The following is a 25,625-nucleotide window of genomic DNA, read 5'->3' as shown; positions in this document are numbered from 1 at the left end:
ACTAGGCTGATAACTTGAAATGTGCCATTTTCTGACTTTCTCAAAAACACTATTGCAAAACTATCTTTTTTGTAATTGTTATTTTGTCAAGAACCGTATTTTCTGAAAACCTCTTTCAATGTATGTAAGCCTTTTACGCTGGAGCTCGAATCTTGGAGTAAAGCGCAGTCCCTGGCCTGGAGTGGCCATCAATACATTTTTACTGAAGGAAGTACTTCACGTGTACTTGGTACCCCTGTCTGCATCTGTTAGGACTTTTACGTTAATATTTAGGCCAAAGTCTGTAGTGTCATCTGTTCTGAGTATTTTAAAATAATGACAGGAACCAAGAGAGTCAACAGCCTCACCACGAAGTGTTCCCTACAGGGCCAACAGGAAAGGACAGCATCTAGCATGCTGATTGTCAGACTCCTCTAGCATGTCTGTCCGTTCCATCAGCCTGAGCTCCTTGAGGGCAGGAACCGTGTCAGACTCATACGTGCAGCTTTCGTGCCTACACAGTGCCTGGCCTCTAGAAGTGTTCAGGAAGTGCTTAAATAATTAACAAGAATGTTACACATGGAGACAGGGCTACAATGACCAACTTCTCCTCAATCACTTTCACTCACTTTGTTTTAGTTGAGGCAGGAGAGCATCAGAGTTACGAATGCTGCCAAGCCAGAGAGATGTGAGTTTTGGCCTCAATCGCTTCAGCTACGTGGCCTTAAACAAGTAACCTCTTTACCCATAGTTTGTTCTTCTGTAAAATGGAGCAAATAATAACTTCTTCACAGGGCTTTGTGAGGAGGAAATGAGATTATGCATTGTAATGATGAGCACAATGCCTCAAACAAAATAACTGCTCATAAATGTTATTTTTATTATCACCACTCACCCCTACTTCCCAAACGAAAAGGGTCATGGGTTACTTCCCTGCCATATTAAAAACAGACTGCCAGCAAAAAGTGTAGGTTACCTTGCTTGCCACATCTCTTCATTGGCCACAGATTCCCAAGAAGATGGATCAAACCTGCAGTTACAAGAAAATGGTGACATTTTTCTGCCAACTCCATTTGTTGCTATGGACATGTAATTCTTGCTTTATAATCTTACAAGGCAAAGAAAATAGGCTGTGGCTTGAAGTACTGATGGGAACCAAAATAACAAACTTATTCTCCTAGAAAAGTTTGATTCTCAGGAATTTGAGGCTTTGGCAAATGTGTTCTTAATCTGCAGAATGAGCCCCAGTGCCTCAATGGGAGCAAACAAAAGGTTAGCAGGAAGAGGCTGGCAGCATGCGGCGAGCCAGCTGTTCCTAAGATGTGTTAGGTGGGCAGTGGGACAGCGGTGAGGCCTGGGTCACTCTATGGACACAGCTAAGAGTCATCGAGCTGTGAAGAGAGGGGACTGCTGGCTTTGATAAATCATTGCTGGAGCTAAGGTGCTGCTCAAAGAACACTGGTTAAACCATTTGCTGATTTTTTCTCTTAATTAAAATTCCTCATAATGTATCTATTTAGACAGAATGGAGACTATGAGTGATGCTGTGTACCTGTACTGTCATCAGCTGTTTGTAGAACAGGTGATTTTCTAACTCTTCCTCGCGATGGTCACAGTGTGCTTTGATGTAGAACTACTTACCCAACTCTGGCTAGTGCACAGCAACGTGGTCTGTTTGCTCATATTGACCCAGAAAACTTTGGTAGCGTGTGCCCATATGATCTTGACTATTGTGCCTCAATTATAAGCAATAATTATCTAATCTTTGAATAATTCATAATTTAAGAAATAGGCAATGGGGACTCATTTTCCAAATGGGAGAGAGTCAACTCAAAGTAGAAATGCTTCCAGGAAGACAAATCACGTCCAAAACAATATAACGAGGCTGATGACAAACTACTGGGAAGAAAATGTTACTCAAATCCCAGTCTTCCCTACAGAGTTGTCATGTGCCATTCTCTTTTTTTCCTGTCAGTCTAATTAGATTTTTATTAGATTGACAAAATTTTCCTTGTACCTGACAGATTGCTGTTGTGTCTTATTTTGTTCTTCAGTGAATCTTTTTTTTTCTTTTTTAAACACTTTTTATTGACATATAGTTGATTTACAATGTTAGTTTCAGGTGTATAACAAAGTGATTCAGTTATACATATACATACATATATATTTTTTATTTTCAGATTCTTTTCTATTATATGTTATTATAAGAAACTGAATATAGTTCCCTGTCATCTGCCATTCTTGAAGAAAAAAAAGTGACAAGTTTATGCATGTAGAAGTTATCATGGGCAACACAGTGAGTGCCTTTTAAACCTCTACTGCAGCCCATGAATGTCCTCTACTTTTAGGGTCTGCGATCTAGGATGGTGGAACACATGGCATTATGAGAGCTGGAAGTGGAAGGTGGCACTCGACTAACTATTGTAGTGCCCGCTCAACCAGAAAAGGTGTCCACCCTTTCCTCCATCTCCCCAGTGTCCTTCAGACATAAAGACAAGAAATACATGTTCTCTTTCTCTATGATATTCTGTGGGCAGCAACTTACAGTATTAACAACTAATGAAAAACAAAAAATATCAAAAAAATTAAAAGGCATCTCAAAGCTTTGCAAGTGTTTTAGGCACACAAAGCGGCTCCCACTGATGCTCTTCATACCTTCCATACTCTTCAGTCCAGTTATACATATTCCTCGTGAGTTTAATCCATTCTTCAGGGTTGAATACAATCTCCGAAGAAACTAATTTGTCACAAGAACCCCATGGCCAAAGCGAATAGTTCTTTTTCCAGGTTGGGTCACCTTCATGAATTCCTATGCAAACAAATGTTTCTTTTCTATCAAAAATAGAAAAATATGTATGTTTAACTAAAGGTTCTAAATGTTAAATAAATATAACTCACGAAGGGCCATTTTTGACTCTTTAAACCTCGGTTACCAATAAACCATTTGTGAACACTTTGGTTTATTTAAATCTCTCCCAAGTAGATTGTTTTAAATTTCATGAGTGTAAAAAGGCTGTGTAAGGGGTTGAGGGGAAGCACACGGACATAAAAGATAAAACCTACCTGTCTGTAACATGATAAGAAATCACTTGGGGATAAGCACTGTTACAAGGAAGACTTCTGTGGTCCTGTCTCATGTGTAACATACACATTATCTGGCACCTTTCTAATTTTACAGGCGGAAGCCTAAGTCTTCATCTGTGCCCCTACCGAGCAGGAGTCCCTCCTTCCTCAAATTCCCGTTGCATTTTATTTTTAATCTTTTCTGATGTTATTTTACTGAACTTATTATTTTCATTTATAAGTCTTTCTGGGTAGTCCGGAAGCATCCTGAGGGTAGGCTGTCTATCTCTGAATTAACCCTGAACCCCACATAGCATGCTGCATAGCTAATGTATGGTATTTGCTGAATAAAATTAATTAGATTTGAATATTAAGAGCTTCAAATACTGTAAAAGTTAGTAATAGAAATGGTTTAAATAAGTTCGGCTCAAAAACATTCTAATTGAATAGTTTTATTCCAACTTGTGGTATATACTTTAATAGCTATTACCAACTAGGAAAAAAAGGAGCACATTAGGAGAGATTACTCGAAACAACTTCATGAACTTTGAAACAAGATACTTCTGGCTGAGATTTTAGATTTTCCCCACCATTTATTGCCTCTATGATTTTGGGAATATTACTTAACTACCTGTGTCTGGTCTCCTCACCAGTGAAATTGGCATTAAATACCTTTCAGAGCTGTTTAAGATTAGATATTTGATATAAAGTAAAACATAATAGAGTCTGGTTCCGGGGAAGGTGGAGTCGGCAGATTCCACTCTGCCTCTCTCACTGCACACAACCACAACTTCTGAACAGAAAACGTGAGGCGGCTATCTGAAGACTCTGAAAAGTAAATGGTAGAAAGACTGAGGGAAGAAACCAGAATTCTGAGTTCCACAAAATCCATAGTGAGTTTGCCAGTTTTCCCCTTCCAGTATCACCTGGCCTAGACTCAAAGGAAGCCTGAAACCCAGAAGTATGTACCAGGGGAGGACAAAAAGGGCTCCAAGAAAAGCTTGCCCCACCCCACCTTTTCCTCCTAGTCCAAGGAGCAGGAAAAGGAACTCACAAGGTTGGAGAGGGCAGAAAAAAAACCCTGGATTTTTTTCTCTTCTCTCCTTCCCTGGACACAGGCAATACTGTGCCAGCAGCAGCGGCAGCAGCTCAGTCATGGCAGGGGAGCAGGGCAGGTTCCTAGAACTCTGAGGAAGGGGAACACTTCTTGCTAATCAGAGGAGCTGTGATTCCAAGAGTTGGGCACAAATCCCCCTCACTCCTTGCCTCTCTCTGTCCTCCTGCAGCTTGGCCGCAGATGTGGACTCAGTCACAGAAACTGAATGGCAGAAGAGGGAACTTAAAGGCCCAGCTTTCTGGCCAGAGAACCAGAAAGGAAGGCTCTAGGGTGCCAGAAAGTACAGGGGTGAAGACAGAATGGAGGGAGATGAAGAGGCCAGTCCCATTAAGGTGTGTATGAATGCCTGGCTTATCTCTGAGCTCAGCATGAATGGATATGACCTTAAAGAGCATTTGAGAAATGAGCCACAGGACAGACCACCACCCAGGACCCAGACTGTGTATCAAGTAGCACACACAAAGGACTGATCCAGATAGCACTGCAAATCCTTTGAAAATAGGACTGACATTGGAACCACAGTTCACAGAAGGCAGGTCAGAACTTGCAGCCTGAGGTTAAACTGGCTGATGGCCTACTAAATGAGCAAACAAATAAAAATCAACACTCTCCTTAGGATTTAATAAGACCCAAATATTAAAAATGTCAGGATACAAATCAAAGTTATTCAGCATATGAAGAACCAGAAAAATTTCAACCTCAATTGGATGTCAATTCCAAGATGACACAGATGCTAGAATTGTCAAAGACTTCGAAATAGCTGTTACAACCAGGCACCAAGAACAGCAAGCACTCTTGATATGAATGGAAAGATACAAAAATCTCAACAAAGAAAAAGAAGATATAAATAGGAACCAAATGGAAATCAAAGACCTGAAAAACATGACACTTGAAATAAAAAATTCACTGGGTGGGGCTTAATATAATTTTGGAAAGAGAGAGTTACATGTCAGTGAACTTAAAGATAGATCAAAGGAAATTATATAATTTAAACAAAATTAAAAAAATGTACAGAGTCTTAGGGACCTGTGGGACAGCAGCAAAAGGTTTACCACTGGTGTCGTCAGAATCCTAGAAGAAAAGAAAGAATGTCAAGCAGAAAAAGTATTTAAAGAAATAATGTTAGGAAGCTTCCAAATTTTGTAAAAGACATAATCTTACAGATCCAAGAAACTCTGTAACTCCCAAACAGGTTAAACTCAAAGAAATTCATGCCCAGATACATCATAATCAAACTGCTGAAAACTAAAGACAAATAAAAAAATCTTGAAAGCAGCAAGAGAAAAACAACAGATTTCACACAGGGAAACAATAATTTTGGATAACTGCAGTTTTTTCTTCAGAAACCGTTACACAGGTCAAAATGACATAAAATAACATTGTTATAGTGGTGGGGAAAAATAAATATCAACCAGAATTCCATATCTAGAAATATCCTTCAAAAATGAAGGTGAAATAAAGGCATTTCAGATAAAGGAAAACTAAGAGAATCCACTGCTAACAGTCTTGCTTTAAAAGTAATGCTAAAGGAATATCTTCAGATGGAAGGGAAATAATACAAGGGGGAAACTTGGAATATCAGGATTGAAGGAAGAGCAACAGATCTGGTAATATCTGGACAAACAGTTTAGCCTGTTTTTTCTCTTACATTTTAAGATATATGTATGATGGTTGAAAACAAAAGTGATCACATGTCTGATATATGTGATAACACTGTTAATAGTGCAGAGGTTAAAGGGACTTATATACGACTACATTTTCTACATTATACTTGGAGTAGATTGTGAAAAGTGAAGTATGTATACTGTAATTCCAAGAGCAAACACCAAAAAAATTTACCAAGAGACATCGTAAAAATAAGTTAAAATGGAATACTAGAAAAATCAAAATATCCAAAAGGAAGCAGGAAAGGAGAAATAGTGAAATGAAAAGCAAGAGGAACAAACAGAAAACAAATAATAAAAGGAATAGACATACACCTAAAACTTACCAGTATTTACATTAAACACAAGTGGTCTAAATACACAATGAAAAAGATAGACATTGTCAGAATGATTATAAAACAAGACCCAAATATGAACTGTGTACAAGAAACCCACTTTAAACATGATACCATAGTGGTTAAAAGCAAAAAGATAAAAAAAGATATACCATGAAAACACTAATCAGATTAAAACCAATAAAAAATCCCAGAAGGATTTTTTTGTAAATATAGAAAAAGGTGCAAATGCAATTCAGGGAGGAAAGAATAATGTTTTCAATGAATTATATTAGGACAATATTACATTCATATGCAAAAAAGACTTTTGTTCTAAGCATCCCCCTTGCAAAAACTAACTCAAAATGGATCATAGATCTGAAATGTAAAACATTAAACTATAAAACTCTTAGAAGAAAATGTAAGAAAATCTCTGTGACCTGGCCTTAGCCAAAGAGTTCTTAGTTATAAGATCAGAAAGTATAATCCATAAAAGAAAACAAATGATAATTGGATTTCATCAAAATAAAAAACTTTTTTATCTGTAAAAGACACTTTGAAGACAATAAAAAGTCAAGGTACAGCCTGAGAAAAAATATTTATGAATCATAATCAAGGATTTGTATCTAGAATATACAAAGAATGCTCAAAACTCAATAGTAAGAAAACAAAACAATCCACTAATCCCATTCCTATGTATGAAAACATATTCATCTCCAAATCTGTACAAGAATGTTTATAGCAGCTCTATTCACAAATGCCCCAAACTGGAAACAACCCAAATGTCCTCCAGCAGATGGATGGATAAACTATACTATGTCCATGCAATGGAATACTACTCAGTAAAGAAAAGGAATAAACTGATACACAACAACTTGAATGGATCTCAAAGGCATTATGCTGAGAGAAATATGCTGGTATCAAAAGATAGACATTGTGAGACATTTATGAGTCCATTTATATGACATTCTGGTAAAGGTAAAACTACAGCAACAGAGAACAGATCAGTGATTGTGAGGGTTAGGGCTTCAGGGACAGTATGATGACATAGGAGCAGCACAAGGGAGTTCTGGGGTCATGGTTCTGTTTTGTATCTTGATTGTTCTTACCCACTTGGCAAATTCCTACTTAGCCTTCTAAGTCTCCAACATTTCATCCATACCAGTATTATCATGCTTGCCAGCTGATACTATAACTTAACTGTTTCATATTTAAGGCACCACCTAACACCTCTCTGAAAGACTACAACAGCAGGAATCACACTCATGCATCTGCAGCTAGTATAGGTGTTGGGACACTCTGAATACCCAATATTTATTAAATAAATACTGAATGGATGCCTCCAGGCAGAACTGCTTCCTCATCCATGCTCCCAGAACACTTGGCTTATACTGTCAATTAAGTCATCCATTCAATAAACACACATTGAACATTTACTGTGTCTCACACTTTGCAAGGCTTTGTTAGTATAGAGCTTATTCCATCATCTTATGGCCAGTTGTATTCATGTTTATGTAAATATACAATTAGATCGTAGTCTACTTAAATTTGGCACTGAGTCTTACTTTATTGCCTAATATAAGCAGGAATGTAGTAGATGCAACTGATGTTTATGAGGTTGAATTAAATAAAATTGACCAAAAAATGCCTATTTGGAGATGGCAATTGTTGATATTATTTTATTCCAAAATAGAACAATTAAATATTACTCTCACAGCATATTTATACCCATATTACCTTCATACTATATCATAAGCCCCAGTAAACTTCAGGCTCTGAGATTAAAAGTCCCACACCATTATATTCTTAGTAAAGGATAGTTTAACTTCGGAATTTACAAAGAGAATAGAAATTACAAAATAAGTTTTCTTCACTCTCTGAAAAATCCCAAGCATTTCACGGACAGGAAAGATGTTCAACACTATTCCACTGAAGGAGTTATTTATTCTTGACCTTAACTATGAATAATTTTATGTTCTCAAGTATAGAATTCACAATTCTCATATCATCTCAGCCAGCATGACTGTAGGTATTTTTCTTATTTATAAAAATGCCTTATCCTTTAGAAAAAAAATCCTTAAGCTATTTTTATGTAGTGATTATTCCTGGAAAACATTTGCATTGCACTTAAAAGGGGGCCATGGTGTTGATCAGGGGGAATCTATAATTGCTTGCAATCCACCTGCAATGATTTCAAGTAGGCAGGCACATCTCCAATTTCCCTGAATTGTACTAAGATCTTATTTGCTATTCTTGCTAATCTGTCTTTATTTTTCCTTTACCCAGAACAATAACATTTATTTCTGCCTGGCCTCATTTATGCACAGATATTCAATTTAATTACAAAGATAATCTCACCAGTGACAGGGAAATAGGTATAGAAAATTGGTCTTTTGGATGAAGCATAGCTGCTACATAAACAATTTTAGAAAAGCTTAAGATTTTAGAAAAGCTATTATATAAAAAGAATGCTTACTGCTTGTTTATTTCAAGAAAACGATAAAGATTAAACGTGACCATTCCACTAGGTAATATTCCTTCCACAGGATTCCACCGGTTCCCAGGAAACTTGACACCTGGTAAATGCTTTGCCACCTTGGGTAAATACCACTCATAAGTCATCATCTGGGTAGAAAGATAACAAATGGTATCATGCTTTTAATATGTTTCTTTAAAAAGAATCAAGTTTATCAAGGACAATGAAAAAGTTCTAAAATGTAGAGGTAATCATTAAATATAAACAACTGAAAAATAAGTACAAACACAACTGAGGCATGTGGCACTGACTACTCTTCTAATGACGTAACCCTTAGATTTCATGCCTTAAGTTACAACTGTCATCCATCAGTAAAATCAGCACCTCGTTTCATTTACCTCCATGCAGTTGTCAGACTACCCAGAATGACCTCCCATTCTTATATCCGGAGTGTGAGCACTGAGCGGAACCGGCTTCAATACCACCTCCTCTGTGAAGCCCTCCCCAGCCTCTGCAGCAGAACAGTATGCTCCTATAGCACTTTGTACCTACCTCGATCATAGCTCTTAGCCTATTCCTCACTAGACTGTGAGCTTCTACAGGAAAGGGACAGTATCTTTTCATGTCATTGCCTCTGCACCTAGCACATGGCCTGGCATAGAACAGTTCCCAAACTACGTCTGCTGGAGCTGTAATGTCTTTTTGATGGCCAGACTAGACAACCTAGGCAAAATATAGAGATGTGTAATTACTCTTTGCTTTCACTCAGTTATTTGAAAAACAAATATCGCTTACCTATGATGAAAAAGACATAATCTGTGTCCCTGAGAAGCTCAACCTAAGCCTCAAAGTTAAAAACCTTTTTGCCAAATTATCTGAATTTATTACTATCTCCAAATTAATTATATATCCTTACATACTCTTTTGATTAAAATAAACCCTTAGTATCAGAAAAAATTATTTTAAATTAATTTTTCTTAATTCTACACTTAATATATACTTCATTCTACACTTTTATATGTAGAGATTTTTTTTTTTTTTAAAGAAAAGACTCCTATTTATACCTTCAAAGCTTCATTAAAGTTTGGATATTGTTTGAGCAGTTATGCTTTTATTTCACTTGTCTGTATAAGTCATTTAACTGGAAATGACTAATTTTAATCTAAGTGTACATTATAAGTACTTAAAAATACTTACTGAATTAGATTTTATTACCCAATAGTTTCAGTTCTTGGGGACAGTAACATTAATTAAGTACCCACTGTGTGCTATAACCTTACTGTTTCTTATTTAATTCTCATGATGAGCTTATTATGCTAGGATAATTATATCAGATACTGTGGATTGCCCACTCAACAGCTAATCATTCTTTCCAACTAACACAATCCTGGTTTTAATCAGGTAGTTCCAGTCATTCTCCTTTGCTAGTGAGTAGTTTACGAGTGGTTGTATGACCTCAATACTGGTTACTGGGGCCTGAGCGAAAGTCTGCTGGGGGCATGTAGGGCACATGCTACTCCCAATACAGAGAGAGAGAAATAGAAATATATATATACACACACACATGTTTTATATATATATATATATATATATATATATATATATATATATATAGAGAGAGAGAGAGAGAGAGAGAGAGAGAGAGAGAGAGAGAGAGAGAGAGAGGGAGAGAGAGAGAGAGAGAGAGAGAGAGAGAGAGAGAGAGAGGCACCCCAGAAGCACTTTGCATGTGATGTTTGGAACCAGGCACCCATCAGTTCAAGAGACCTGCAGAAAAGCTGCCCCAGAAAACTATCTGTGAACTGCTTGTATTATCAATCCTAAAACCTCCTATCTCCAGACTACTTGTTTTGTGAGATTAAAAATTCCATAGTTTAAGCTACTTTTGGTCAAGAATTTTGTTTCTCATGCTCAAAAGCATCCTATACTTACATAATGATTATTTCCATTTTATAGACAAGGAAACAAGCTCTGAGAGGAAAAATCATTAGCCCCAAGTCACATCCAGGAAGTGAGAGGATGAGGACTTGAATTTAGGTTTAACTTTGAAGTCCAAGCTTCCCAACCATAGTAGCTGTCATCCCAAATAATATTTAAAACCTTAGTATGACACCATCTTATCAACAAATGAGCTAGCTTTTGTCAGATGCTATACCAAAGATCAAATTAATCATTTGTATACATGATACCAGTGCAAACTGCTTCTAAAAATATGTGTAATTTTCAAATTTCCCCATATTTGCAAATCTGCTTATAGTTTCCTCAAAAAAATTATTCATTAATTCAATGACATTTATTACATAAGTATTGTGCCTAACACTTTGCTCAGACTAATCATAGTATTTTTTTTCAAGGTTAAGAATTTCTCTTCTCCTGATAACCATTCTAAAAACCTCAGAGATAGATTTGTTAGCTATTTATGGTTTAAACAATAAATCCTGTAGTTTAAATATATATTTTTTCAGTTCCAGAAGATTGTTTTAATAGATCTTGACATTTTCACTAGTCCTCTCTAAACATACTTTTGTCATAAGATCAACAAGATTTACACACATGTTCTATAACACAATTGTGGTTAATAATTTTTATTTTGAGTGAACTATTTACTTACCTGCAGTATGACTTATTTTATAGTCAACCTAATTTATTTTAACCCCTGGACCAGTGGGCAGTGTTAATTTGAATGGTTGAGTTGGCTGGATGTAAAAGAACAATTTAAAAATAAATTTACAACACAATATTTTCATAGTCTGTCATGTGAACTAGAGACCTAGGAATGTTACCTGAATCTAATATGAAACACATTCATTTTTAAAACATTCGGTTTAAAAAAGAAAGAAGCAACTCATGGCTTTTCCTACTAGTTAAAATAAACAAAAGAATGTGATATATATTTTACCTAAGAGTGATCATGAAAACCATACGCATCACACTGTTAAAAAAAGTTTTTTTTTTAAATTTTAAATTATTTATATTACTATACTCTAAGTATATTTTTCATATACTTACTTCCTGATCCACTAATGAAATATCTGGCCTCAGTCCCTCGCAATAATGCATGTAACGGAGAGAATTCCCTGGCAAATCTCCTCTGAGTAAGATAATTGCATCATGCGGCACAGAGGCTAGAAGGTTCTTTGCAAACTTATCGATCACATAGTTGGTACTCTGGTCACAAATGCTAAATAAAAGGATCACAAAATATTAAAATAGCATCACATTGCTTTAGCTTTAATAAGACTGAGCTTATTTACCACTCCAATCCTTTCCCATCACACAATCTACATTTAGTGTTTTACAGTATTCTGATTTTTATTTTCTAAGAGGATGCATATATTTGAAAAGTGAATGCTATTAACTGGGGAAAAAAAAGAGGGAACTGCAATTGAAAAAAACATCAGTGTACTGCTTTACTTCTGGAATTCATAATCATTTCCATAAAAAGGGAGTCAGTGAGTGCTCAAGAATAAGTCCCTTTTTCCTAACAACATATCCAATTTCACTAAAAAGAAGTAAGGTTTCTGATTCCACTTGGAATTTAAGGTAATTTCATGTAAATTCCACTTACTTCAAAGGAATTTTCAGAAATGCAAAAGGAAATCTGGCAGTTTCTGGTCTAAACTTGTACATTTGTCTGATTCTCCTGCACATCGATCCCTTCTACCCCTTCCCTGGACCAGAGGCTCCCTGTGTTCCTCTCTCCCTTTTAGACTGAGAAATCACTAGGGAATGAGGTCAGTGAGAAGGAAGGGAAGGAATCATTTGTTGAGATGTTTACTTCTCTCCAGGCATTATTTGCCATTGCCAAAAACAGCAGTACAACTCTTTTCAAGGATGAAGTGGACTTTCTAACTTCAAAGAAAAACTGGGATGCATTCTAAGAGCTTTCCATGAAAAAAGAAAAAGACCCCAAGAGAGTAAAAACATCGAAAAATGGAACAAGCAATGTCGTTCCTATTATTATCAGGTCCATTACATGTAATGGTGCTGAGAAACACAGCCTAAAGTTGAATCACTGGGTTATCATCACAAAGCAAATAAACACTTCCAGGAACAAAATACTATTCTTGCCTTTGTAACTGATGCAACTGTTTCCTACTATGATTCCCTACCTTGCAGGGTGATGCCTCACACTTTGCCACCCAGCAAAGTTACTATCTTTCATTCACCTGGGGCAAAAAAAGAAAAATGTGCAGGCATCACTGGTGTGGAAACTGGAATGCCCTAAAGACCCAAGCTAGGAGAAGACCTGCAGGCTTGGCAAACCCTTCTTGAGCTAGCTGTGAAGTTGCGTCTGGGATCAGCATCCTTTTCTCACAAAGCCTCCTGGTGACACAGCCTCCCTAACACTGGCTCCTTCCTCAGTATTATAAAGAACATCAGTTTTTAAAGCTAAGTTGAAAGGGAAAATGTAACCTTTTAAAATATTAAACAGATCTCCCTAAAACAAAACTCCAATAACTTCTATTTCTCTAATGTCTACTCAATACTGCTGCAAATAAATGAATTATCATCTAAACTTTTACCTCTTTTATGTTAGACTGAGGTTTTCATTGTAAAGATTATTAAGCAGATTTTGAAAAATATATATATAATACTAATAATGCACAAGGGTTAAGAAACTTAGAACTTTGATTATTTAAAATTACATTCGCTACTACAGAATGTCCTAGATAAGAGCCAAGTACCACTCTAAAGGTGAAATCTTTGAAGAATAAAGTGAATTATTTTAGGGCATATAAAACAGCCCAAATGTCTTTACTCTCCATCTAAGTGGTATTTTAGATCATGAGATTTTACATATAATCCAGATTCTACAAAGTATGTCTAGGATTCCTTAGAGGAAAATACACAGATAGTTTAAATATACCACCTGAACTCTTGTTTGCAATGCCCTGAAACTACACGTCACTCATGCTGAGATTCTTGTTCAAAAGTTTAAGAACCACTGTATTCAGACCAAGCTGTCTCACTTTGAAAACTAGGGAAAGATAAAATAAAGCCCTAGAATCTAAATATCCAGATGTCTCTGACTTGAGTGCTACTTTTCATAAAAATAACCATGTTACCTGTAATTAGAATATATTTGGTAAATCACAAAAAGAGTGGCTGAAAGCCATTCCAGACACTGAAGCCCGCTGGTGTTCAGCACTCGGTTACTCTCAGAAACAAGTGCAGGCAAACCAACACCGGCAAGGACAGCCACGACCGCGTTGCTCTGCATCCAGAATCGTTCCACCTGTGGAAGAGGCAGGCGAACAGAGCGTCCACGCGACGGGTTCATGCGACCAGTCAGGTACTTACATACTTTAAAAATATACTGCATGCACCTCGTTGTTTATGCCTGTGTCATTTAGGTCTTCTTAATGGACTTGCCCCACCCCGCTCCATGTTGCTTTATTTTTCACTTTTCAAGCATTCCTTCTCCCCAGTTTGACGTGTGAATCTCCCTTTTGGATCCACATAGTCTTTTCTATAGTACGAACTTCATCTTGAGCTCTTTATTCCAACATGCAAAGTGGAAGGGGGTGATGTTTCCTTCCGTGTGGAGAGGCTCCACTGGTATAACACTCCTGGCCTCTGTCTGCCCCTCACTTACTTTCTCCGGAAGGACGTGGGGACTGAGCTGACTGGGGAGCTGGAGATAGCCCTGCTCATCCCTCTCTCTTCCTCCTGGAAGGGACCCACCCACAGAAGTACTTGTGCAGGGGCAGACTCTGGGGTGCAGGTGGGCTGCCTGTGCAGCACTGCCTGTGACTAGTGGGCAGGGATGTCCATTCTGGGACGCAGGATGAGGAAGCTCCCTTGCCCATAGATATTAACGACATTTTCCAATCTCAATGTTAATGGTAATAAAGGTGATTCTCCCATCCAATATACTTGTTTATCTTGTTTTGCAATTAATTCAGAACTCAGGTGATCAAGTAAGGTATTATTCATCAGGTCTCCTGAACACACACACACACACACACACACACACACACACACACAAAACCAGTTGGTTTTAGCTATTAAAAAGTTGCTATCTACATTTACAGAGTTTCTATTAGAAGGAGAAGAAAAACTGTAATCTCAGACATCGTAGTCAGGGAAAAACAGAAATGTAATCACTCTTTTGCATAGGCTTGTACTGATGAGGTAAGAAATAAGGGAATGTACTGGTAAAGCACCTAATTACAACCCATTTTCTTTTTTGATATTTTAAAAGAATTCCAGGAGAAATGCAGTAGTACCTATATCTGTAAGCACATATATAAAATTACTCACTTAAATTTACCCTACATTTATTTTTCTTTTAAACTCTCATGTTAACTATATAATGCTTCTTTCCCCTCAAAGAGCCCTTAGCCTTATTGGTTCAATAATTTAACCTCTGATTTATAATAATGTATATACAATTTTAACTATTTCTGAGATAACTTGCTCTTCTACAAGATTCATGAAAGACAAATTTGTACATTCTTCACAAACTTTCTGGTCAAAGGATATATCTAAGTAAAACTTACCACACCCATGAAAAGTGGTTTTGAAATATCTAAATTTGCCCTCCAAGCAAAGAACAATGAATAAATGCAAAACATTCCAGTAAAAAGCCATACTAAGGATGGATTCTGTCTGTCCCTATAAGAAATTAAAATATGTCCAAAATTATTTATGTGACATGAATATCAATAATAATATTACATAGGTTTAAACTATGGGAAAAAACACTTGGAACTATGAAATGTTCCACTTTTAAGTATGAAGAAAGAAAGCTTTAAAATATTAGTTGGAATAGATAAACAAAGCATAGTAATAAACAACACACTGCACTACATATTGTGAACAACTTAACTGGAAACTATGCAGCAAAAGATACGAAGTTAAAATCTGCAGAAATATAACTTACTAAGCTTGTTAAATTAAAGATGTAATTAAACATATGCAAGACAAAAGAATAATTTCATGCATCAAAACAATAAAGATTTAAAAATGACAAATCTCAGTGCTGGTGAGAATGAAGTTGTATGAGAATTAGCATTAGTACAATCTTCAAGAAAAGTTAATTTGATAATATGTATCAAGAACCTTAAAAACAATCACATTTATTGACCCAATAATTTGACATGTGGGCATCAATCTTTAAGCAATAACCAGAAATGTGGATAAGAATTATTTCATAAAAATGCTTTGGTATTACTTGTAATAGTGGAAGAAGTGGAAGCAATTTAAGCTCTTCAAATAGGAGAACATTTAAGTTAATTCTACTAGGTTGTAGGATGGAATATTATACAGGAATTTAAATGATTCTAAGTATTTTTTTAAGGTATGGGAAAATGCTCACAATATAATGTTAAGTGTTAAAGAAAACTATAAATGTATATAATATATACATTTACATAAAAATACACTCAACAGACTAAAAAGTAAATGAATAAGAAATTAATGAAGGTTAATAGTGCTATATTTTTTAGGTTTTCTTTTATCATTAGAGGCTACTTTTATCTTCAGGGAAGTTCAAATAATTGCTTGCTTTTTTTGCAAAAACAACAGTAATGATTGGCTATGGGGAGAGGAAGAGATCAAGCCAGAAGTTTAAGACATCAAATGGCTCACCTAGTTAGATTACAATGTACTGCTCAATTTTTTTAAGGTCATTAATTTATAACCAGAAAAAAAAGTAGCAAAAGAAGCAAGACATGTTTACCTTAACAGGAGTGGTTAGTGTTATTTATCTGGAGTATAAAATACTACTGGCAATGTTCTACAATGACACTGAATATGTTAATTTAATTAATGAACATATGAAAAGTAACAGAAAGAGGAATTACACTACTCACTTTCTTGCTAAACATATATTTGCCCAAACTGCAAGGGCTTGAATGTTGAAGGAGAGTTCGGTCCTCATATTTGTCATTTGAGAACTGTAAAAGACAATCTCACTTATTGTTGGCAGAAAGTAAATTTGTGAGTTCCAAATAAAAGTCTCTTTGTAGAATACACCTGATTGTGCACTGAATAATTTTAAGTCCTAGAGTCAGATTTTAAAGTTATTTTGTGTTCTTTTAAATTTGGGAGAAAAAGTAGCACAAGAAAGGGTTAAACAGTTCTAAGATGTTTTCCAGCTGTAACATTTGGTTACCAACTTATACAATTTGGGATAAGATAAGAACAAATAATTCTTCAGTATTTTGATATTGGTATAATGATTTATGAACCAATTTGTAGCCCAGTCATGGGAAATAGGTTTTTGAACGTTCTGCTGTTGGCAGTGCAGACAGGCATGACCTCCAGTGACAGCAAATGAAAACAAAACTAATTCAGGTAGTTTTCTGGAGAGCCAATCATGGAAAAAAAAAAAAAAAAAAGAAAAAAGGATGAGAAGTGATCTCCAACCATCCTTTTCTGGATTATCTTCTTCCTTAAAAAGCTTCCTAATTTTCTATATTATTTGGTTCAAAAACTGTTTAAGCAATCTCCAAGAAATGTACTTTTTTCCCCCCTACAATTAATCTAAATCCTTTCATTAACTAATAAGCATTTTCCAAATGTTAGCTGAGTTCTCAAAGAGCCCTAGCAGTTTCCAATTTTTAAAAAAGAAATAACTCTATACACTATCTCAAAGAACTTTCTTCTTCCTACTGGCAATTTTACTGGAGAAAATGTGATGCCATAATTATGGAAACCACACAATATATATTTTACTAATGGAGACTCATCGACTGTGAGAGGATATCCTTACTCATTTTCAAATACACTTGAAAAACGGATTCCAGCATGAGGCTCATTTCAAACCGTTCTTCAAAAGGAATGAAGTCAGTCTCAAAATTAATTCTTGGAGATCTGTCGCCCTAAATGTAAGCTCTAAAACATGGTCACTGCCTAGGGTTAGATTCAATAATTTCCAGTATGCAGTCCAACAGGATTGCAATTGAGAGATATGCGTGGGGAAAGAATGCAATTTGCTTGAGTGGAAAAGGGTAGATGATTAAGTTCCATCATGTTGAGGGATTTTCTAATAAGTTAATTATGAGTTGACTTTCTTAACACTCCTGTCCACCTGAAACAATTAAAGACTAGAAATTCTCTCACTCAGAGAGTGCTAGGATTATGCCCCATTTGATATTATGACTTGGTTCGAACAGATAGCATCAGGTATGAGTGGTCATCACTTTTGTCAAGTCTTTTTCTGGGTATATGACCTAACTGCTATTATTTCAATGGGAAGGAGGCCTTTAAATTCTCCAGAAGATGACATTTATGTGCAACTAATGAAAGTTACATATATGATCTAGGATTACTCCTGAAGCTTCTTTGGAGTTCATGTGGGATTTGTTAAGGCAAAATATACCAGTGATCCTGCGTGTTATGCCAACTTCGGAAGGTAGATAGAAAAGAGTAGGCAGTCAGCCTTTTGGCGTGAAGAAAAGCCCAGAGACACTGGTAAAGCTGCCTTTATCTTTAAAGGGGAAACTGAACTTCTTCCAACCTTCTCCCCGACAGAAAAGAAAAAGGAGCCACAAAAATCTCAGTCAGACTTAAAAAGAAATATTTCAAATCAACTCTATGAACCATCGAAAGCTTATATAAAAATAATTGGTGGCAGGGAAATATTTTTAAGATATAATACTAAATGAAAAACAGCTGGTTAACAAAACAAAATGCATACTATAATTCCATTTTTAAAAACAAGCAAAAATGTAAAAAATATTAGGATAGGGACAAAAATGTTAATGGACTAATAGTAGTGGTTATCACTGCATGTTGGAATTATAGGTAATTTCAATTTCTTTGGTTTGCTTACCTATATTTTCTAAGTTTTCTATAGTAATTATGCATCATTTTTGGAGTAGAAAAAGAGTAATTTAAAAAGAAAAGAAGGAAGTATAAAGGAAGCAAGCAACCCAGCAAAAGAACAAGATAGAAGTTGAGAATCTATGAACCACCTCACATATAGAATTGAAATATTTCACCCATATTTAAAAATAGTTTTCAAATAATCTTGTGAATTCCAAATTAATAGGAGATTAATAGTACAGAGAATAGAGAAACCTACTCACCCTCAATTTTACACTGAAAATATTATAAGAATATTACAGAATTGGTATGGGTATTTTTTAAGTTGTCTTAATCTGTGCAGGTTTTAAAAGCAAATATTAATCCAGTTTTCAAAGAACACTAGTAGATAATATAGAAGAAAATATATTTACTTAAGCTGACTTTTAGTAAGGTTGGATGTTTAAAAATATGTAAGTAAAAAATACAGCTTAAGCACAGCCTAGAGGAAGTCTTAAAACTATTAAATAAATTAAGATTTGAAGAATTAAATGAACATAGCACAAACCCAAAAAACAAGAAAATAATTGTTCAAATTGTGCTAAATACAATGTTATAAAGTATCTCTAAAAGAAAAGAAGATGTAAACAAAGAATAAATTATTTATAGAGCAACAATACATTAAGTAATTTTGTATCCAACTGAAAGTTGAAACATTTTCATTTTATAGATTCTATTTAGTCTCCTAATAGTCTTAATCACTGTTGCATTTATTGTTCATTTTAAGCTTATTGAGGGAAATGCTAGAATATCTGACAGTATGCACAACTGTTAACTATAGAGGTGAAAACTACTTCTCAGATGTACTGCTCCACAAAGAGATAAACTCAGAAATCCCTAAAATCATTTAAAGGAACTAATAAAGAATTCACTTAAAAACAGTTTAAAATATTTAAAATACTCACAGCAGTATTTCAGACATACTGGATCCTACTTCAGATTTAGCCTAAACGGAAAAGAGAAATCTTTATTTGCACAAGCATTAAGCAGAAGCTTTGGTAGGCTATTGTATTTTAACTACCTTGATTTAAAAGACACAAGTTTTAAATATACAATGCAACGTGTCTCTTCAAAGTGTTTTACTTTTTAAAGAAAAGTCAGTGAAAACTAAACATGGATATCCTTTAGGAATAATTTCAAAAATAATAATTGGCTAAAAATCAGTTAAACTATTCTATCAGGAATAATTAACACAATAATGAATTAACAGACTTTACACTTTCGTTACAGAGTCTCTTTAAGCTCTTTTTTGGGCACTTGATTAGAGCTCATTATCACCTGCCTGTAATTTCACAGTTATATGTGAATTATACACATTTCAAATCTGGAATGGCCCTCAAGCAGTATTTTAATGGAATAACCAATGTAAGTAAACCAGAGTATAAATTTAAAATATCAAACTTTCTAAGCAAAAATTAATAATTATCCTTTTATTAAATAATTTTATTATGAAATATCTCCTACATATTAAAAAAAAGTAATATACATTTAGGGGATAAAGAGTTTTAAAAAAAATCTACAGACCCACCACTCATTTAAGAAACAGAACCACATGAATGCACCCAAGGTATCTCACAAAGCCCTCACAGGGCTCTCATCTCCCAGGGGCAACTATTACCTTGAATTTTGTGTTAGTTTTCCCCCTACTTTCTAAAAATGTAAATTTTACTACTTCTGTATGTATCCTTGGGCAAGAGATTGTTTAGTTTTTGAACAGTTTAGAATTTTGTATAAATGGTATCATATAATATTGTAGTCTTCTGAGATTTGCCTTCTTAAGTAAGACACAAAAAGCATAAACCATGAAAGAAAAATCAGACACAACTGTTAATTAAAATAAAATCCCATATGTTTATCCTTTCGTTTTTCAGATAACCATTACTTACAACCACATTTAGTGTTTTCCCCTAATTTATGTCTCAGGGAAAGCAAGGCCTTTTGAAATTCTTTAGAACACACTGTTTTCATTTAGAGAGTTCATCTTTTATGATGTATTTACATATTTAGGTCCTCCACTAAATACTAACATGAATACTTCAGCAAATATGTAAAAAAAAAAAAAAAGGAACTATTTTGGTCAAGGTAAATTAAAAATTTTGAGGTGTTTTTCTTTAATCTTTTCCAAATATTTTTAATCACAAACCAAGAGCCCAAAGTGATACCCAATGCTAACAATGCTGTAATGCTTCAATCACTGGCAGCAGAGCTTTTTTAATGCTTGTTATCCTGAAAAATATATTCAGGATATACAAAGGATGATGTCAGGGGATTCAGTTTTTTCCTAACATACGTGAAAGGCCATATTCCAAAGGGCAAGCCTGTTATATACATGACATGAAAATCTCACGCACTATTATTGATAAACATTGATTTTTATTTCATTCAAGGTTCAGGCAGAATACTGAAGTTTTGCCACTTATTTCCTTAAAAGGGCTTTAAATATAAATTTACCAGACTGAATGTTCCATATTCTTCCCTGAGAAAATGCGTCAAAAATCCTAGCAGCGTTGTCTGGTCTCCCCAGGTCCAGCGGGCTTGGTTGAGGTAGGATGAGACAGGGAGGTAGGTGTAGGGCAGCAGACCAGCGGAGAAGTACAGACCCAGCTTCCACAGGGCGCCCAGGGAGAGTTCCTGCGTCAGAGCACACGGTGTCACACGTATCACAGTGTTTATTTTAGTCAGATTCATCCTGGAACTTCAAGAACACATCAAGGAAAACATCAAATATGTTTACTCAGAGCTGATCTCTCAATTTATATTAAGTCACTGCACAATACTATGTTAAACCTTCTGATTACTGTGGATTACCAGAAAATTGCATCAGCCTGAACTCCTTTGTATGGCAGGTGAAATTTGAGTGAAGCAAATATTAGCAAAGACTCATGAGTATCATGTTTATTGCATCTTTTACATTTAAAACCATGTCATGACATGCAGCATTGCACAGCTGAGATAACCCACTTGGAAGTGATTACGGTGTTTGGCTGATTTTGAATATGCCCCAAATACTGTTCTAATACCAGTTCACTTCATTACTATCACCAGTAGACTTCAACTATACACTCTATTATGGCTGTACGTTGACAATATGTTCTTTCTGCAAAGGTTTTTGGACATTTCATGGACATACTTGGCACAAGTGAAGCTAGCTTTTAAATAACCTCTCAGTACATTCAAATGCTCCTTTTTTCTCAATTTACATATAGAAAGAAAATTTGTTGTTGTATGTAACAGTGTTGCCTCATATGAGAATATATTTCTCATCTGCACATTTCTAAAACCAAGGACAATATTGCCAAAATTTTATAAAGATTATGTCCAATACAATTCTGATATACTAGAAAGGTTCACATGGTGGTTACTTTAGTAATTGGGAAAGGGGTCTCTTACAAATATCATGATTGGAAATTGCCAATTTTTCCTTTACAAAAAAGGAAAATTCATATGTGACAATGAATATGAGAACCAAGGTTCACATTCACCAGAAGCAGAAAAGCAGTTCACTTATATTAACACTTTCAAATAAACACTTTTAATTGAAAATGGAGTGTTTTTATTATAGCACTGACTTCATTTGACATTTCTAAAGTGGTAATGAGATGCAGAAAAATGGTGGCATGAAAAAAGTGTAAGAAATAACTAACTGAACAATATGCCTTTGCTGCTCTTTAAAGTAGCTTTAAGGAAAGTAAATGTTTAGATTTTGGCAGTTTCTGCATATTATACAGTTCAATTTAGAATGGTAAGATGCAGTTGCTGAGGAATTTTCCTTTTGTGAGAGAAATAAAGAGAGAAACAATTTCACGAGAGCAATTTCGGAGAGTGCAGGAGAGTGGTTCTGAGTTCTAGCTGCACACACATTGGAATCCCATGGGGAGCTTTTAAAACTATCAATATCTGGACCTCACCCCAGATCAATTAAATCTGAATTATTTTAGGGTGGAATCATATATACATAGGCATATATATATATATATACATACACACACACACACACACACACACACACATCCACACACACACACACACACACACACTTACTTTCTTAAAGCTTCCCAGATAATTTAAGTGAGCAGACAGGGTTGCAACCAACTGACTCAGGACCTCCTTCTCTGCCTGAGATCACCTGAGCAGTGAGAGCCAGCTCCCTGTCACTTCACTGATAGATCATATTTTTGAGCCTCTGCTCTTTAAATAATGAAAATAAAAGTTCCTGTGAAGAGTCAAACTTCCCCAAATTTCATCATTCATCAGTAGCTGACCAGTTTCTCACACCAGTCTCCTAGCTTGTCAACTCTGAGTCTCAGGTGTTTCATACAAGCACTTGGCTCTCCTTTCAAACAATTAACACAAAATATTTGCTTTTTAAGTTCTTCACAGAGAATGCACCCATCATAAAATAATTCTGATTTAATTTATCTCAGCATACATTAACATAACAAAAGCCATATATGATGAGTCCACAGCTAACATCATAGTCAATGGTGACAGGTTGAAAGCTTCTCTTCTAAGATCGGGAATAAGACAAAGATGCCCACTCTCACCACTCATGTTCAACATAATACTGGAAGTCCTAGTCAGAGTAATTAGGCAAGAAAAAGAAATAAAAGGAATCCAAATTAGTAAGGAAGAAGTAAAACTTCTCTGTTTGCACATGACATGATCTTATGTAGAAAATCCTGAAGATTACATCAAACACTGTTAGAACTAATAAACAAGCTCAGGAAAGTTGTAGAATACAAAATCAACACACCAAAATATACTAACAATGAACTACCTAAAAAAAATAAAGAAAACTATCTCATTTACAATAGCATCAAAAAAATAAAATACTTAAGAATAAATTTAACCAAGGAGGTGAAATATCTGTATACTGAAAACTATAAGACATTGCTGAAAGAAAATTGAAGACACAAATAAACAGAAAGATAGATTGTGTTCATGGATTGAAATAACTGATATTGTTAAAATGTCCATACTCTCCAATGCCATCTATAGATTCAATGATATCCCTATCAAGATTCCAATGGTATTTTTTATTAAAATCTTAAAATTTGTATGAAACCACAAAAGACCCTGAATAGCCAAAGCAATCCTGAGAAAAAACAAAAGCTGGAGGTGTCACATTTGCTGATTTCAAACTACATTACAAAGCTCTAGTAATCAAAACAGTATGGTACTGGCATAAAAACAGACATGTAGACCAATGGAACAGAATCGAAAGCCTAGAAATAAACCCATGCATATATGACCAACTAATATATAACATGGGAGTCAAGAATATTAAATGAAAAAAGGATGGTCTCTTCAATAAATGATTTGAGAAAGCTGGACAACCTTATGCACAAAAATGAAACTGGACCCCATCTTACATCACTCACAAAAGTTAACTCAAAATGGAGTGAAGACTTAAATGTATGATCTGAAAACATAAAACTCCTAGAAGAAAGTATAGGAAAAGGGCTCCTTGATTTTGGTTGTGGCAATAATTTCATGGATATGACACCAAAACCACAAGCCATAAAAGCAAAAATAAAGAAGTGGGACTATATCAAACTAAAAAGCTTGTGCATAGAAAAAGAAATGATAAATAAAATGAAAAGACAACCCATGGAATGAGAGAAAATATTTGCAAACCATATATCTGATAAGGGGTTAATGTCTAAAATATAGAAGGAACTCATTCAACTCAACAGCAATAAAACAAGTAATCTAATTGAAAAATGGGCTAGGGACCTGAATAGACATTTTTCTGAGAATATATTTAAATGGCTAACAGATACATGAAAAGGTGCTCAATATCACTAATCATCAAGAAAACACAAATCAATCTGAAATATGTATAGTTTACTGTACAGAAATTATACCACAATAAAGTTGTTTAAAAAACAAAAAAGAAAATACAAATCAAAACCACAATGATACGTTGCCTCACACCTGCTGAAATGGCTATTACCAAAAAGACAAGACATAAGAAGTGCTGACAAAGATGTGGAGTACTTGTGTACTGTTGGTAGGAATGTAAGTTGGTGCAGCTGCTATGGAAAACGGTACGGAGGTTCCTCAAAAAATTAAAAACAGAACACCATATGATACTAGCAATTCCACTTCTGGGTATATATTCAAAGGAAATGAAATCACTACCTCAAAGAGATTATCTGAATCCCCATGTTCATTGCCACATTTTTCATAATAGCCAATAAATGGAAACAACTTAAGTGTTCATTGATAGATGAATAGATAAAGAAAATATGGTATGCATACACAATGGAATATATTCAGCCATAAAAAAGAAAGAAATCCTGCCATTTGCAACAACATTGCATGGATGAACCTTTGAGGGCATTATGATAAGTGAAATAAGTCAGTCAGAGAAAGAAAAATATTGTATGATTTCACTTATATATGGAATCTAAAAAAACTGAACTCATAGAAACTGAGAGTAGAGTGCTGGTTGTCAGAGGTGGAGGAGGGTGGATGATGGAAATGGGTGAAGGTGGTCAAAGTGTACAAACTGGCAGTTATAAGATAAGTAAGTTCTGGGGATATGATGTACAGAATGGTGACTATAGTTAACAATACTGTATTTTATAGCTGAAAGATGCTAAGACAGTAGATCTTAAAAAGTTCTCAACACACACACACACACACACAAATGTAATTATGTGAGATGGTGGAGGTGTTAACTAATTTTATCATGGTAATTATTTTGCAATACATACACATATCAAATTATCATGTTGTATACTTTAAACTTTCACAATCTTACATGTCAACTAGATCTCCATAAAGCTAGGGGGAAAAAGAGAAATGAAGACTGGGAAAAAAAGGAGCCTGGCTAAGATGACTGATATCAGGGTGTCCATTCACCCATCAATTGACAAGAGAAATATTTGGGTCTCCTCACATTTGTATTCCACAGAAAAATCTTCACTGAGTTATACTTTGTTTTGTTTTGTTTTACATATATATATTTGAAGTATAGTCAGTTTACAATGTTGTGAGTTATGCTTATTAAAGTTATATCTCCATGTTTTATCCAGGGCTTATATAATAAAAAAATATAAAGAACTTTCTGGGTACTCTATAAAACCATTTTTAAAGACAACTATGCAGTTTCATATTCCTTACATGAAGTCTTACATGACTGACTTAACAGAATTCAGTTCCATGAAATAGTTTATCTTTCCTGTCAA

The 25,625-nt window shown here is 35.1% G+C and overlaps 1 protein-coding gene across 3 annotated transcripts in view; it reads right to left on the bottom strand.

Annotated features, from left to right (window-relative positions):
* Positions 1 to 25,625, bottom strand: part of TMEM260 (transmembrane protein 260) — a 58,269-nt gene that overhangs the window by 5,355 nt on the left and 27,289 nt on the right. For 2 of the 3 annotated variants that reach the window (XM_032482090.1, XM_006180810.2), the window contains exons 6-14: positions 20,881 to 21,060; positions 19,335 to 19,375; positions 16,434 to 16,517; positions 15,120 to 15,234; positions 13,683 to 13,852; positions 11,623 to 11,794; positions 8,614 to 8,762; positions 2,635 to 2,811; positions 956 to 1,009 (exon numbers count right to left, since the gene is read on the bottom strand). In XM_032482090.1, coding sequence (XP_032337981.1) covers positions 956 to 1,009; positions 2,635 to 2,811; positions 8,614 to 8,762; positions 11,623 to 11,794; positions 13,683 to 13,852; positions 15,120 to 15,234; positions 16,434 to 16,517; positions 19,335 to 19,375; positions 20,881 to 21,060 — 1,142 coding nt within the window. The remainder of the gene's footprint in view (positions 1 to 955; positions 1,010 to 2,634; positions 2,812 to 8,613; positions 8,763 to 11,622; positions 11,795 to 13,682; positions 13,853 to 15,119; positions 15,235 to 16,433; positions 16,518 to 19,334; positions 19,376 to 20,880; positions 21,061 to 25,625) is intronic. The other variant, XM_032482089.1, reaches the window with a different exon arrangement.

Source organism: Camelus ferus, chromosome 6 (assembly GCF_009834535.1).
Source record: "Camelus ferus isolate YT-003-E chromosome 6, BCGSAC_Cfer_1.0, whole genome shotgun sequence".
In the NCBI taxonomy this organism is placed as follows: Eukaryota; Metazoa; Chordata; class Mammalia; order Artiodactyla; family Camelidae; genus Camelus; species Camelus ferus.
The sequence above is the reverse complement of the archived record's forward strand: the minus strand, read 5'-3'. Positions and strand labels throughout refer to the sequence as shown.